Below are 16539 nucleotides of genomic sequence, written 5' to 3'. Positions count from 1 at the left end.
AACAATCGCAAGTCCAAAGAGAAGAGGACACATTCAGAGGTAAAGCCTAATTCCACACAAGTTTTGTCTGCCTAGGGATCACAGCATACCCATTCCATTCTGCTCTAGCTATCGTAACCCCTTTTTATCCTATACGTCCCCCCAAAACAGAAGTGAGCTCAAAATTACCCCATTTATCACCGTGATCGTGTACCGAAGCAATTTCATATGTTAAAATATCCTTAACATATTTCATTATACCTCTATACCTAAACCATACCCCTCTAAGACCCCGTGAAGCTAAAAGACCAAATTTAATGCTCAAGTGCTCCTTCCATCTCCTTTTTTTTAATTATTTGTAGCATGTAAATGCAGGTAGTACAATTCCTCCCTTACATCCATTTAATTATATTCAGTTGCACAGTATGGAATAGAAACCTTAGCTAAATATTCTTTATATTCGATAACAAGAGCTACACCATCATCCTCAAGTCAGTAAAGGAGCAATTTGCTTTTTGCAAGACCAATAACTGTTGTCTCTAATCTGCATATAATGCTATCACCGTGCCCATTGTTACATTTTAGGTCCTGGTATATTAACAGTATTCTATGGCAACAATCTGTTGTAATATCTTCTAACTTCCCAACTTCATTCCCTTCATTCCAGACACGATATATATATATATATATATATATATATATATATATATATATATATATATATATATATATATATATATATATATATATATATAATGCTTTGTATCTGTATACTTCGGATATTACTACCTTTGGGAGGCTTGACTGACAAACACAAATACATGACAAAATAATTAGAATAAAATACTACTAATAACGTTAATAATAATTCAACTTTTAGGGTTAAATTATAGTGTATATTATTCAGTTATATAGTACTCATATAGCGCCCCAAAACATTAATTGCTTCATCCTATCTAGCCTCTAATAAATATTTCTTTGTTCTCAAATTAAATCATTAGAATTTCTATAGAGGGAGAGAAAATTGCCTGTAATGTCAGATGACTTATTTTCCGATAACTGCATTCACCTATTTTTTTTATTTTTTTTGTTGTTGGTTGGTTGTTTGTTTGCCAGTCCCTGTTCTGGTTTGAATTAGTTGAAAAGAAAGAAAATAAGAAAACAATTAGAAGATGGCTGAATACTTCCCTGTCTCAAGGACAACTCAATCAACGCCAAGTTGAGCAATCCAGTTTTCCGGCCATGCGTTTTCTGTAAAGACTCCAAACTACAATGTATTATTTGTAATATGTTTTTACACACATGTATATAGAGAACCATGGAGTTTGTGGCTATAATGTTATAAGTAAAAATAAAGGTTGTGAGGCTTTACCTTGGAGATTCGCTGGGAGTTCACGATCCTCTTTTGTGAAAACACAGACAAGTTTCCGCTGGCCTACCCTAAAAGTATATATGGCTTCACCTATAGAAAACAGTAAAAGCCTCACTCCAGACGCCATTTGGCTTCCTTAGAAAGCTATTTGAGACTTTATGGCCTCTATTTGTGTTAGTTGCTTTGACTTCTAAAACTGTCTGGAAGAAATCGTTTGGTTTTATGGTAAGCAAAGAAAATTCACATCATATTTATAAGCCCAGGATAAAAGTTTAGTATGGACACCATTACTTTTTAATTTATAGGACTCAGAGAACTTGATTCTTTCTTATTATGGCATCTTATCTATCTTTATTTCACTTTTCGTATTTTACTAGTACTAGAGAATAATTTATTATCTTTCCAGGCTTTTTTTGCAGTCATATGCGGAACAGTTCCAGTTCCAATATTTTCCTAGAGGTTTTGGGATTGATTGGGTTGGGAATGCGTACACATTGGTGCTTGGTATCAATACCATTTGTTTTTTTATTCTACATGTGTGTATGTGTGTGTGTGTGTGTATGTGTGTGTATATATATGTGTGTATGTTTGTATTTGTGTGTATGTATATCTGTGCATGTGTATATATGTGTATGTGCGCGCACATATGTGTATATATACATATATGTGTGTGTATATATGTTTGTGTATGTATATATGTGTCTGTGTGTATGCATATGTGTGTTTGTATATATGTGTGTATGTTTTCTCACCTACAGAGTTTGGAGCTATAACTGATGACGTAGAAAGTAGATGGCTGATGTCAGAACATAATAGAGCATTTTTCCAAGCCAAATCTAATATCTTCAGTTTTTATTTTTATTTCATAAGTATATCTCACCATGGAGTAATACATTTTCTGAATTTTATAAAATGATAGTTGATTATGGATAGATAGATAGATAGATAGATAGATAGATAGATAGATAGATAGAATGGACAGATATTGGATACATATATTGATAGATGGGTGGATGGATGGTTGGATGGATGGATATATAGATAGAATGAACAGATATTGGATAGATAGCTAGATAGATAGCTAGACATATAGATAGCTAGATAGCTAGACATATAGATAGCTAGATAGCTAGACATATAGATAGCTAGATAGCTAGATAGATAGCTAGATAGATAGATAGATAGATAGATAGATAGATAGATAGATAGATAGATAGATAGATAGATAGATAGATAGATAAACAGCCCAGTATTAAGTGGAAGCGTTATTAATTTTCAAGTTAACAAGAAAATATACAGGATTACACTACACACTATCAAATCAACCAGTTCATTATTTTCTTTATGGAGAAAGCCATTAAACCCACAAGCAGTGTCTCCAGGAGACCGGATATTGTTTAAAGTTAAAAAATAATTACTATTATGATAAACATGGATCATTAAAGTAGAAAGATAGAATATTCATCAACCTAAATAGATCCCCCGTTGGGACAACTGCTTTCGTCTAATTGCACAATATAAATACCAAACATCATACATTAAACTTGGAGGCTTTACAATGTATGGTGGCTCTTTACACATAGAACAGATTCACGTGTTGGCTGGTAGATTGGAGATTTGCTACAGACAAAGGGCCAATGGAGTAGGGTGGGGGTGGAGGGCAATAATACTAAAATATTAATAGCTTCAGTATAGATCAGGACTTTGAAACAGATGCAGATTGGGAAATTTGACACCATAAGGTGCTCCAGTACCATCTCCACCCATCATGATCAATATAGCTGTATGCTACTCCTGTGCTCAGCTATATATACATAGAAGTTCATTGTCCCACTGTGTAGATAAGTGTGAGATGACATCTTGATTTCAGTTTATTTCATCTACTCCAGTGAATCATGTTTATTATGCACCACCAAGTAAATAGAGGATGAGGTACCCCTGATACCAGTAGTAGAACCATTTAGTATAAAGTATCCCCAGTGTCCATTTGAGCTCTGTTGTTGTAAATGTATATGCAGCATGACTGTGAGAAGATCCTGGAGCCCACTACTCCTCTGAGGATGGAAGTGTCAGTGACTAGCCCTTAGATCCTGAGATTAAACTATGATATTATTTGAAACCCATACCAACCCTAAAAAAGTGTATATTGAGTGCACCCACTGCCTTCCATTAAACATTAAAGACTCTCTGCATCTTTGCATCCTGCTTTATTCTTTGCTGGTAACATAAGTCTCAGAATCACAGCACCAGATTATATTGCACTTGATCTTGCGATAAAATCTATTAAATGTATTTTTGTTCCACACTACGAGGGTCACAATATGCACAACCCGTGGGGGTAATCTCATGATGTATTGCTTCATGAACTTCTGGACACAGGCATGTAAATATCAACAGTCAATCTAAATATTGTGAGATATATATATATATATTCATATATATATATATATATATATATATATATATATATATATATATATATAGGTGGCTTATATACATACACACATACATGTATATATACACATGTAGACACATACGCTCATATGTGTGTATATATTTATATATACATGTATATATGTGTGTGTGTGTGTGTGTCTATCAACTATCTAATTCTTGCTCGCATATCTATCTATCTATCTATCTATCTATCTATCTATCTATCTATCTATCTATCTATCTATCTATCTATCCATATATCCTATAGGTCTATTAATGATTTTATATATTCATTGTCCTATCTGGAGCTATATACGTTATTGTGGCATTGCAAGGTTTTTAATCCGATTCTGGAGGAGTAAAATTGTAAATAAAGAGACATACACATTACATAATATATTTTATTAACAAAATTCCTACATTCAGATACTTTTGACGTTTTAAGAGAATTGATATTGTAATATTACTGGAAAAATACAGCTCTAAGATGCTTGCGGGTGTGAAGAAAAAAAAATCTATACATTTTATGTGTTTGTTTTTTTTTATAATGGAAATATGTTTTTTTTTTTTTTTGTGTAATTTTTTAACAAGTATAATTATATTAAATTAGTTAACCATAAAAAAAAAGAAAAAAAAAAAAACATTTTAATTTAAAAAGTAGAGTTCAAATCAGCTTGATTTTTTTTTTGCATATTGATAGATTTGAATAAATGCATTAATTATCTTTAAGAAAGGAAAAAAGATCAACAGAAAATGCACAAATATTTACAACATTTTTTTTTACATTAAATGTGGTGATTAGAATAATCACAGTTTAGGCTGATGGTGTAGAATTCGGGCCCTATCCAATTGCTGCACCACAAGGAATTAATTTCTGCGCCATACAGGAAAGAAAATCATAAAGAAGACTTAGTATTTGGTTTGTAATTTGAACACATATTGTATGCGATACTCATCTCTTTAAGTGTAGTAATGTATATACATAGACAGTGACACCCATTAGCACATGGGACAAGTTTTCCAATTATCCAGATGTCCCTGATGCCAATACACTGTGGATACACAGGAAAGTAGTCAGATATTACATGCCACAAAGCACCAAGGCCGTTTTTCTAGCCCCAGAGGCCCCAAAATCCTGGTTGTGGTTGTTATGAGAATAGCACATTAGTGGTCTTTTTATATGCTCAAATCAAGTCATTAATGAACACAATGGACCTCATTGTAAAGTTCTACAATTATTTCCAAATCAAAACTAACTTTCCATTATTCGCTCTAAACAGAGATGAGGCCGCCTACAAAGAATGATGAAAACACTTGTTGGGCAAAAAAGAAAAAAAAATACATTTCTATTTCTTATATTTCTAGTGATGAACAGGGGAATTATTTAATATTTTGTGGCTCCTGTGGTAGAAATAATACATACAAATGATATACTAGCTTAAAGATTGAAAGTTAATCGAATGTACACAAGACTACACATATATTGTCAAAAAATCTAAAAATCAAAAGGAGAAGACTAAAAATCTAAATGTAATATAAATAGATATTTATAAGACATATATAAATAGAGATAGATACATAGATAGATAGATAATTGAGATAGATAATAGAGAGATAGATAGTTAGATAGATAGATAGATAGATAGATAGATAGATAGATAGATAGATAGATAGATAATATATAGAGGACGATAAAGAGAGAGAGAGGGACAGCTTATCATTGCGTCCCTATAAATACATACATATAATTGGGAAGGCCAAAGCCTTGTGGAAGTTCAAGTTGTAGATCCATAGGCGGATATTATTTTTGTTGTAAACTAGTGACTATTATAGCAGCAATGACATATTAAGGAAATAAGAAATACATCAGAACATTCCAGATGCAAGAAGAAATACAATACACCAAGAAAAAATTATATAAAAGTAAATACAGAGCAACGACGGCTTGTTTGAGGAGCTATATGGAGGTTGGTGCTGTGCTTGTGCTGGCAGTGAGGGGGCCTGGCCTGGCACCACACACAGGAGACACATCCCATATGTGTCCATTCAGATGTCGCAGGGGATATGGAGCTCGGATCCCTTGTCCAGTCCACAGCCGGAGAACACATCAAGATTATGGCTTCTGTCCTCAAGTCCATTTGCCAAAGCCACTGCCTTCATCCAGCGATATCTCACATTCCAGTCTGCACTCCTTCTTCCAAAACAAAGGAATTGAAGCATCCTGTGAGGGGGCATCAGACACTCATCCCCCACTGATTGTCCCTCCACGTCTGGTCAGTCCACACTGCACCAACGTCCCCCTATGTAATGGCTTTAAAACCTGTGCAGTCAAGTTTACCTCTCACAACTACTAAGCACTTGAGAATGAATGATGACTGATGTTCTGGGACGCCAGCGTGTGTGTGTGTGTGTGTGTGTGTGTGTGTGTGTGTGTGTGTGTGTGTGTGTGTGTGTGTGTGTGTGTGTGTGTGTTGCAGGCATGTTAAAATATGTGTGTGTATTAATGGGAAACTGTGCATGTTTGTGTAGTAATTTTGAATATATATTTGGCTATACTTGAATAAAGGAAAGTAAGTGTGTATACTTGAAAAAAGGAGAGTGTGTGTATGTTTAATACCTTGTGCTTTGATGTAGCATGTGTGCGTGGGTCTTTATATATATATGTGTCTGTATATATATGTTTGTGTATATATGTATGTGTGTATATATATATGTATGTGGGTATATATGTGTGTGTGTATATATTTATGTGTGTGTATATATTTATATGTCTATATATATATATGTGTGTGTGTGTGTGTGTGTTTGTGGTTGTGAGTGTGTGTAGCTGCAGCCTCCTCTGGTATAGAGGCTGTTCCGTGTGACTTCTCTTTGCAGGGCCCAGTGACTGTCCATCACCACAGCTATCATGATGATGATATTTAATGTCACATACCCAGGGAGTGAGGTGTGGCACTGTGTGAGGTGCCTGTCACTAGCTTTCCACAAGTATTTCTACCTCTCACAACTGGATAATCTTCTGCAGTCACTATTGGGGATGTACTACTAGAAGATCACACACAGGAATGTAAAACAGGTTTTCATTAAGTGTTTTCTGTTTTCTACGTCACATAGGAAGTCCCAAGCAATTAGATTGTCGCTTATTAAGTACTACAATTCAATCCCCTCCCAGTTCTGCAATAAATGCTGCTGGGAGCTTTTACTTCTCTTCTCCAATGATAGAATAGTAGCCAAAACTGATATTTCTTGTTCTCTGGAATATTCATTGTGTGAACTGTAGGTAGTAAGATTTAGTAAATCTAGTAAAAGTTTTATGCTAAACAAAGTCCTAATAACTTTCTGCCCTTAACATATCAAACGCTTAATAACAATAATAAAAATGAGAATGTCTTAATCCCATGTTATTCATGTGCACTGACTCCACAGCTTAATATTATGTTCTATAAACACCACCTTTGGTTTAACATGCATATTTAATACTACCCTAAACCTTTCCTTTCCATCATTGGTGGGGAGTTGTTTTTTTTTTTTTTTTTTTTTTTGTTAACTCTGATTCCTCTTTTTTTTTTTTTTTATAGGGAAATGGACTTGACATTACTGAAGTTCAAAGGCATCTAATATTCACTTTACTCTTAATACATTATAAGAAACTAGATACCAAATCAAAGTCACATGATAACTGACAACGGTTTTAGGATATCTATCTGTCTCTATCAGTCGTTATCTATCTCTATTATTTATCTATGATCTATCTATCTATCTATCTATCTATCTATCTATCTTTCTATCTATCTATGTATCTATCTATCTTTCTATCTATCTAGCTATCTATCTATCTAACTATCTCTATAATTTATCTATCTATCTATCTATCTATCTATCCAATATCTATGCATCTATCTATCTCTATTATTTATCTATGATTTATCTATCTATCTGTCTATTTAGCTATGTATCAGTTTTTATCTATCTATCTATCTATCTATCTAGCTAGCTATCTCTATAATTTATCTATCTATCTATATATCTATCTATGATTTATCTATCTATCTATCTATCTAATCACTACCTTAATTCTTTTCAGTTTCATGAATTTAAGTTAAGGGAAGATGGTCGTACTTGGATTTTTCGTAGCATTCTAGGAGTTAAATGCACTTTCTTACTTGGCAGTGCAGCTCAATATGCAGTAAACTCCCACATGGTCTATAAACTTGGGTTTTACAGCTAACATTCCATTTCAGCTCGGAGAAACTTTGAACTAGCCCTCCAGATTTTAGTCAGTGATTTGGGTTAGAGCTTTGGAAAAAAAAAAAAAACACAAAAAAAAACCAAACAAAAACAAACAAACAAACAAACAAACAACAAACATATAGCCATCCATACCACTGGACCGCCCCCAAACATCTACAGACACTTTCCTATTTGTTTACTGTTTACAGCGGAAGTCTCTGCTATGGCCCCACAGAGTAATTAAGAAAAAATAAGCAGTTTAGTGCTCCAGTCTTTATGACATTGTCTAGACTGTTCTCTTTTGTCACTGCATCCTCAGCTGTTACGGGAATTAACTGCCCTACATTTGGAGGTTGTTAGTGACATTTTATTATTTTTAAGGCTCAAATTGGGCAGAATAATATAAAGAACGAATGAGAAAGAAAGAAAGAAAGAAAGAAAGAAAGAAAGAAAGAAAGAAAGAAAGAAAGAAAGAAAGAAGAATGGAAGGAAGGAAGGAAAGAGATAGAGAAAGAAGGAAGACAGAAAGATGGAAAGAAAAAAAAAGAAAGTAAGGAGGAAAGAAAGAAGGATAGAAAGTAAAAAGGAGAGAAAGAAGAAAAGGAAACAAAGAACAGATGGGAAATAGATAGATAGATAGATAACATAATAATTGCAGACATAATAAAATGTAAAATGAATAGTAAAAGAATAAATAAAAAAAATAAAAGGAGAACAGGTTGGAATTACTCGCATATACTGAACAATTAGCCTATGGTGTGTGTGTGTATATACATATATATGTGTATATATAAATGTATATATATATATGGTACCACACAGTACATCATTAGATAAATGTATTAATGTAATATATGTATATATATATACATGCACATACATACGTACATATATATATATTTACATTCTGACATACGCATCTATATATATCTATATATATATATATATCTATATATATATATATATATATATATATATATATATATATATATATATATATATATATATATATATATATAGACATATACATATATATGCAAAATGACAAAAATAAGATACAAGGTAGCGCTCCAAACAATCCGTGCATCGTTTTTGTTCAGAAAGATAATATGTATTTGTAAAGCCTCGTCCCTATTTTCTGAACTGAAATTTCGGATTTATATTTTTAATCTTTTGAACTATACATTGTGGATTACTGACCAGGATCCTAAGGCCTACACCCACACCAACAAATTATTGCTCTACTCTTTGTCTTACGCTTTTGTGATATATATATATATATTTACGTATCACACAAGTGGACACACTCATGGTATATATATATATATATATATATATATATATATATATATATATATATATATATATATATATATATATATATATACAGTAAGTCCATTACACGAGTTTGCATCAGTGTTTTTCAGACCAAACTAGGAGCGGAGCCTCAGAATACAAGTATAATGGAGAGGTTTCCACTTTCCACTTCATCTATTTTTTCACCCAACTCCTAGTTTTGGTTTACAATTACTGATGTAAAACACACAAAGATAACTAATTGATACATAGCTGTATTAGAAGTGCTTCATATCTAATAATATACAGAAAAAGAAAGAATACAGAAGAGTTTCATAAGGCTCATCTTTCAACAGGTCAGACTGAATGCAGCCACGATTTATTAATTCTCCAGACATAGAAATAGACTAAACCATGCTGTACACAAAGCATTCATGGCAGCTGTTTAATCCTTGCTTGTTTGCTTTATGTGAAACATGGCCCTATAACACCATTCTACACATTTGAACAATGACCCAGTCATCTCCCCTGTACATGCCTCACTGTATGCATTTGTCAGAATTTTCTGCCTTGCAATTCTGTATATTTTTTGGCCTGTAGTGCAGACTTGAGATCATCCCCTTTTCCGCATATAAAACAAATAATGAAATTATTGGTATTCCCAAGGTCTGCTGACTATGTGAGCATTGTAAGGCCACTATCCTGCTAACCACATGTGAGCTGAAAAAATACTATTTTAGTGACACTGTGTACAAATAGGTGTAATTTCTTTATTTTACACAGAATGATACATGCATGAAACATTACTAATTGATTTATTTATTAACAAACTGTTCTGTGGTTATTCTTAATTTTCTTCATATTATATTTATGATCCTTTCTTCGGAGAAAACAGTTGTGCTTTTGTGTATAATGGTCAGACCCTTAGTGAAAACCCATGTAGGTCGGCGTATAAATTATAACTAACCTCTTAAAAAAAAGAGTACTTTATTTTCCCTGTGACTATGGAAAGGGTTAATTACAAGGAGTAAAGAAGACACAGGTTACAATTACAGATCTTTGGGCCAAAGGAAACAATATTAATCTGATGTATGGAATTCCTGCGAATTATTCGCATTGTATTGCACTGATCCACATAGTTTGTCTTGGGGAAAACTTTTGAAATGTGGGGGGCATTAGTATAACTCACAAGCCCTCCCATAACACTTTGACCCCCAAATGCAGACTGACAGAGGCCATTACAATGCATTACATTGCAGCTCTGTAGCCAACATGGTGGCATAGACCTATACACTCACACTTATTTACTCACTGACACACAGGGATTAAACACATACAACCGATCCCCATTTTATATATATATATATATATATATATATATATATATATATATATATATATATATATATATATATACAGATAACACCACGTCTCTGGTTGGGGTGAGGTAATATTTTACATCATGGACCCAATGTATGTGTGCATGTGACTGTAGCCTTGAGGGCATAGTTTAACCCCTTCACACAGGTCTGTAATTCATACAACATTAATTAACAGATCAGGATCAGATATAGTAAACATAAGGTAGAGAAATAACGCCGGCATTTCTAACACATTCATTCATTGGCATTTACAGATCCTTGATCACACATCCATTCATCTAGAAATACCACAATTCATAGAACTTTTGGCCACTATCTTCATTGTGATTGGCGAGTCCTCAATGTCTATGAAACAATAGCATAGATAGAAAGTGTTTTCACAGCTGCAGACGTTTTCTGCAAGCAATGATCTAGCAAAATGAAGAGATCCATGTCTTCAACAGTTGCTTAAATAAAAAAAAAAGACAAGAAGTCCATGTTTGTCCTTTCTTGGGTTCAGTTTACACCAAGTGCTCCTCAAAAAGCTCCTTCAGTTACCTGGTAATAATAATAATTAAAATGTACATATACAAATATGTAAAGAGCTGAGACTCTGGGCTGAGGGCTCAGATTGCAAACCATGTGTCAATGATCCTGTGCAGTACGAGTACAGTGCATGAAAGTGGCTCACAGGCAGCTAGTTCACAGCAATGGGTTCCCAGAAAAGTACTGCAGTCGGTCCCTACTTAGTTTTTTCTCTTTCATTCTTCTGTTTTGAAACCATATTTTAACCTGGCGGTCGGTAAGATTCAGCATTCTGGATAGCTGAAGCCTCTTCTCCTTATTGATGTACACATTGAAGAAGAATTCTCTCTCCAGCTCCCGAATCTGGAATTTGGAATAAGGGCACCTCTTCTTTCTTGTGCGGGGAGCATCTTAAAAAAAAAAAAAAAAAATCACTTTAAAAATATTGTAACTGATGCCATGCTGAGGACAATAACCAATACATATACCAAGCTACCGTACACACAGCTATATGTGTCTGCATGCGCGATTGTGTGCGTACACACTGACGCTACACACGGATACACACACAAACACATACATATGTGTGTATATTTACATGCCCATTTTACAATATATTTAATGAGAGTAACCGCTGTGCGAAGTCATGTGTGTGCCCTACATATGTGTCTGTACATTACACATGTGACACATATTGTACTAATGAAACCGCTTTCTAAAGCTGAATATACCACATCATGCTTCATTATATACACGCCTGTATACTCACATATAAGTCCAAAGACATTTTAATACAAAAAAGTAGCTGTGTTCATATGATGTCATCAAAGTACACATTGATCGTATACATTGCATATATATATATATATATATATATATATATATATATATATATACGATGTATACTATCAATGTGTACCTCAATTACAGCATATATATACATTCACATATATATATATATATATATATATATATATATATATATACAGCGTATAGGATCAATGAGTAGTTTAATGGGAGCATATGAACACAGCTACCTTCTTTAATTAAAATGTTATACATATATATATATATATATATATATATATATATATATATATATATATATACACATTTATCTATGGTAAACATATGCATGCACACATTGGAATATAAACACACACGTATACATATATATAAACACAGACACAAGCACATATATATATTTTTGTGCACACATGCAACTCCCCCCACACATATACACACACAACTCTCCACATATATATATATATATATATATATACACGTAAATACTACCCCCTCCAACACACATACACACACATATATAAATATACAACCTATATATATATCACACACAACAACCCACATAAAAAAAAAAAATATATATATATATATATATATATAAACACACACACACACACACACACACACACACACACACACACACACACACACACACACACACACACACACACATACGTATATTGTAACATCCATATACCCTACATAAATGCATGGAAGACTTTTTACCAAAGACAAAGAATTAGTGCACTGACATTACTGCATGCATTACATTCCATGGACATCATTGTACAATAACGTCATGAAAAAGTCAATCCACAATGAAAAATACCCAACTGTATTCCTTAAATAACCTAGCCATTATTTTTAGCAATCCTCGTGAGGACAGCGTGATCAGAATTAGTGTGGATCTGCACAGACCTGATCTGGACATAGGGTAGATATTGTGGCTGCTACATGAAATAACATGAGCATTTTATTTTTTTTTTGCATTAATTCAATCGGAAGAAGAAAGATTAATAGAATTAGGATTATTTTCAGCGAATTTGCACAATAAGGGAGACAGTGACATGCCTTCTTATGTGAGTAATTACAGATAGAAGATGACCTGTGATGAGAACCACACGAGTCACAGACATAGATTCTTCCACACAGAATACAGAGGTTATCTTACAATTATAACAGCATGTAAATGGAGAAATATTAACAGAATGGCATTGTAAGTGTGAATAGGGAGCACACACAGCAGGAAGGGCTGAGAAATGCAGGCACAGGAAGCAGCCAAGGTTATTTTCTGCCCAATTGGCTTTCACCTCCACAAAGCAGAAACACAACTGTCTAAAATGCCCCTGAAAGTTCATGATCAAAGTGAACGATTCTCACGAATCCTGCGATGAGCGGAGCAACCAACGCCGTCTCCAAAGTGCTGTGTAAAACCCACTTGTTTATTTGTTCCCCTTCTATAAGAGTTTCTCCCCCAAAGAGCTTTCCCATCGTAAAATCCCCCTGTGCTTGGAAGAAAGAGCTTTTGTAGCTTTAATAAAATCCTTTGAATGCTTATAAAACTCCACATAAAACGTGACCGAGCAAACACCGGGCTCACCCCCTGCAGCCCCCTCCCCTGATCCTGCCTCTACCTACTCGAGCTGCTGCTGCCTTTGCTGCTTTCCTTGTTGTTGACAGACGAGGATGAGGCTGAGGATCCGGGGTTGGTGTTTTCCTCCTCGTCTTCCTGGTCAAGCCCTTGGTCCCCTCCGGTTGATAGAGCACTAGATTGGGGGTCAGTGTCCAGCTTGGGGTCGCTCTTGGGCACACAGTCCTCTGTCTGGTTGTCAGTGCCACAATAAGCATTGTCAAAGAAGCGATCAAAGCCCTGGGGCAGCACACTGTTCTTGCTCATGCTGGTGTAGAATCCTGTGGAGGGATGGTTGGAGTTGGGGTGGTGGTGGTGGTGATGGTGGTGGTGGTGGCTGTAGACGCTTTCGTTTTTCATTAGCATTTCGGTCATGCTGGAGGAAGGAGGGAGGCACTCTCTGTGCATCAGATCCTCAGCTGCAGGGTAGCAGGAGGCATAATTGCTTCTAGGATGCCATTTACTGGAAGGGTCTAGACCGTAGGAGACCTCCCTGACTGGCTGGGAGAGGTTGGTAGAATAAGGGTAGGAGATCTGTCGTGAGGGGGCCTGGGGGAGGAAGGATGACACAGTGGAGAATTCGGGGACATAGTAGGTGCAGCTGGGAAGGTACAGATTGGATGTGCAGCCTGGTCGATCTCCAAATTCTGAGCTCCTCTCCTTGCGCGTTTGGGAGCAGAAGTTGCTCAGGTTGACCGAGTTAAACATCTTTCTCCCTTTCTGGCTCTATAGATAGATGTTTTGGAGGCGATCTGCAGAGGGGGAAAAATTTGGGAAGGCTGGATGACGCGCTGTCCGTCTTAGTCTCTCCCCAGGAGCACGTGATGCCCAAGTAGATATCGCCATATATCAGTCCAGAGCACTTAGATGCGTAGGAGGGTTCACTTAGGTAAGATCTCACTGAGGTTCAACAACGATTGGTTTTCAAACACCGCAGAAACATTATGAAAATCAATTGCAGATTTGTATTCATCTCTTTTTTTTCTCTCTTTTAGGCAACTCCCCTTGTGTGCATTGAGCAGGAGAGGCAGTAGAAGGAGCATTTCAGGGGGTGGCTGGGAGGGAGAATGGGGAAGGAGTAAAGGGGGGGGGGGGGATTTGGGGTGGGGGGCTTTTGAAGTTTTCAATTTGGTCTCTGCTTTCTAGATTTTGCTCCCCTGTCACGGGGATTTGCACTCACTAGAAATAGGTCAAGTCTTTTTTTTTTTTTCCCACCTAATGCTTCAAACTTTGAGGGGGACACATAGAAAGGCTTTTCTGGATAGATCAAATGCAACTGCTGAGGGGCATACAGGTTTTGGGGTCAGTAAGTCTTGAAACATTTGTAAAATGCAGCTTAAGTGCAGAGACGTATACATCTGTACACAATTGATGTAACTTCTAGGCTCAGTATGAGAATAAATATCAGGCGTCTTCTAATAACTAATTGCTTTTCTTAAGGATATTGTTTTATGTCAGCTATAGAATAAATCAGCAGCACGCTGGAGGTAGAGACCTTCAAATAAGCCAGGCTTAACATGACAAAATGCGGACATTCAAAGTTCAGAGCACACCTAGCATGAAGCCAGGGCAGTCTGTGTCCAGTCACATTACACAGGCTTGTAAAACAACATCACCCTCACCGCAATGGGTGGTATTGCTGCCACTTTGGGAGTCATACAGACTGCCAGATATCTGCAAATACAGCTTTGTCATTGTAAAAAGCATGCATTTTTATTTTAGGAGGCATATTTGAGAGGAGCTAGACATATATATATAGATATATGTATATATCTATATATAGTGTTCTAGTTTAGATATACATATATGTTATGAAAGTGCAATATATTATATATATTGCATATTCATACAGCTTGTATTACTTGCAGAGTTATTCTACTGAAATTAGCTGGGAAGAAGCAAACATAAATTGGTTCCCAAATGAAGAACAACTAATAATTTATTATTTTTTATTTCAAATATTTTTTTTCCTATATTAAAATTCAGAATTCTTATGATGAGGACGCACATACGCTTTGTACAGTTTTATGTACAGTACTGCTATTCTATCTATCCAATATCTATCTATCTATCTATCTATCTATCCATCTATCTATCTATCTATCTATCTGTCTGTCTACCTTTTGTCTTCCTACATGTGTGTCTATATTCCTAAATATACGTAAGAATCTAAGCACCTCATTTTTCACTTCTACATCACCTCGTCGCTCCCACCATAAGAAACGCATTTTATTAATATATACGAATCCATATATACATTTGCTTATCTTGGCAGAGCTGAATTTCGATTTTTACCAACATATGCAATGTATATTATTAAAAATTGCTAATAAATTATATTGGTTCATGTGCCAGCATTTTTACATATACATGAAACGGGAAGATTGTTTATTTCGTTAATCTACAACCTAGAACTGATTTAGATACTGGATAAAGTATTTTCTGGAAATTAAAAGTAAAATATCTAAAAAAAAAAAAGATATATCAATGAAAAAAAGAGACAGTAAAATAAATAAATAACTGGACGTGCAGATATATACATATATGTGGATGTATATGCACCTCGGATCTATATATCTGTCTGTCCATCTGTTTGTCTGTCCGTTCGCCATATAAAAAATATACTCAATAGATGATATTTAAACTTCCATTCAAATGTATTCAGTCTTGTAAATGTAATTTGGTCGTATATACACAATTACAGAAACGCAAATAAAGCCAGTAAAACAATCTAGATCGCTGAATCACTTAGATTTTGAATTTTAACATGAAACAGAATCGAATAAAAGAAGAACCATAAAGATAGTCTGGAGAGGTTAGCCAGAGAAATATAGCCTTGGAGTTTCTCTGTACTTTTGGAATTAGTTATTATGGTATCGTTTTCTTGAAAGTGTACACTCAAGTGG

The 16539-nt window shown here is 35.0% G+C and overlaps 1 protein-coding gene across 1 annotated transcript; it reads right to left on the bottom strand.

Annotated features, from left to right (window-relative positions):
* Positions 1-10333: 10333 nt before the first annotated feature.
* Positions 10334-14370, bottom strand: HOXC11 (homeobox C11). The gene is made up of 2 exons (XM_073670005.1): positions 13642-14370; positions 10334-11609 (listed from the first exon to the last, which is right to left on the bottom strand). Exons 1-2 carry the CDS (start codon positions 14339-14341, stop codon positions 11377-11379), a joined length of 933 nt encoding a protein of 310 aa, XP_073526106.1. The 5' UTR covers positions 14342-14370; the 3' UTR covers positions 10334-11376.
* Positions 14371-16539: the final 2169 nt, after the last annotated feature.

The sequence above is a fragment of the Phyllobates terribilis genome, unplaced genomic scaffold, assembly GCF_046119375.1.
Source record: "Phyllobates terribilis strain yellow unplaced genomic scaffold, ASM4611937v1 Scaffold_2__4_contigs__length_985480577, whole genome shotgun sequence".
Classification (NCBI taxonomy): domain Eukaryota; kingdom Metazoa; phylum Chordata; class Amphibia; order Anura; family Dendrobatidae; genus Phyllobates; species Phyllobates terribilis.
The sequence above is the reverse complement of the archived record's forward strand: the minus strand, read 5'-3'. Positions and strand labels throughout refer to the sequence as shown.

Excerpts from the sequence above, each read along its gene's own strand:
- HOXC11 (XM_073670005.1), bottom strand. The coding sequence starts at position 14,341 with ATGTTTAACTCGGTCAACCTGAGCAACTTCTGCTCCCAAACGCGCAAG. Across the intron at positions 11,610-13,641 it reads CAAAGGCAGCAGCAGCTCGA|ATGCTCCCCGCACAAGAAAG; the intron begins GTAGGTAGAGGC and ends TTTTTTTTTAAG.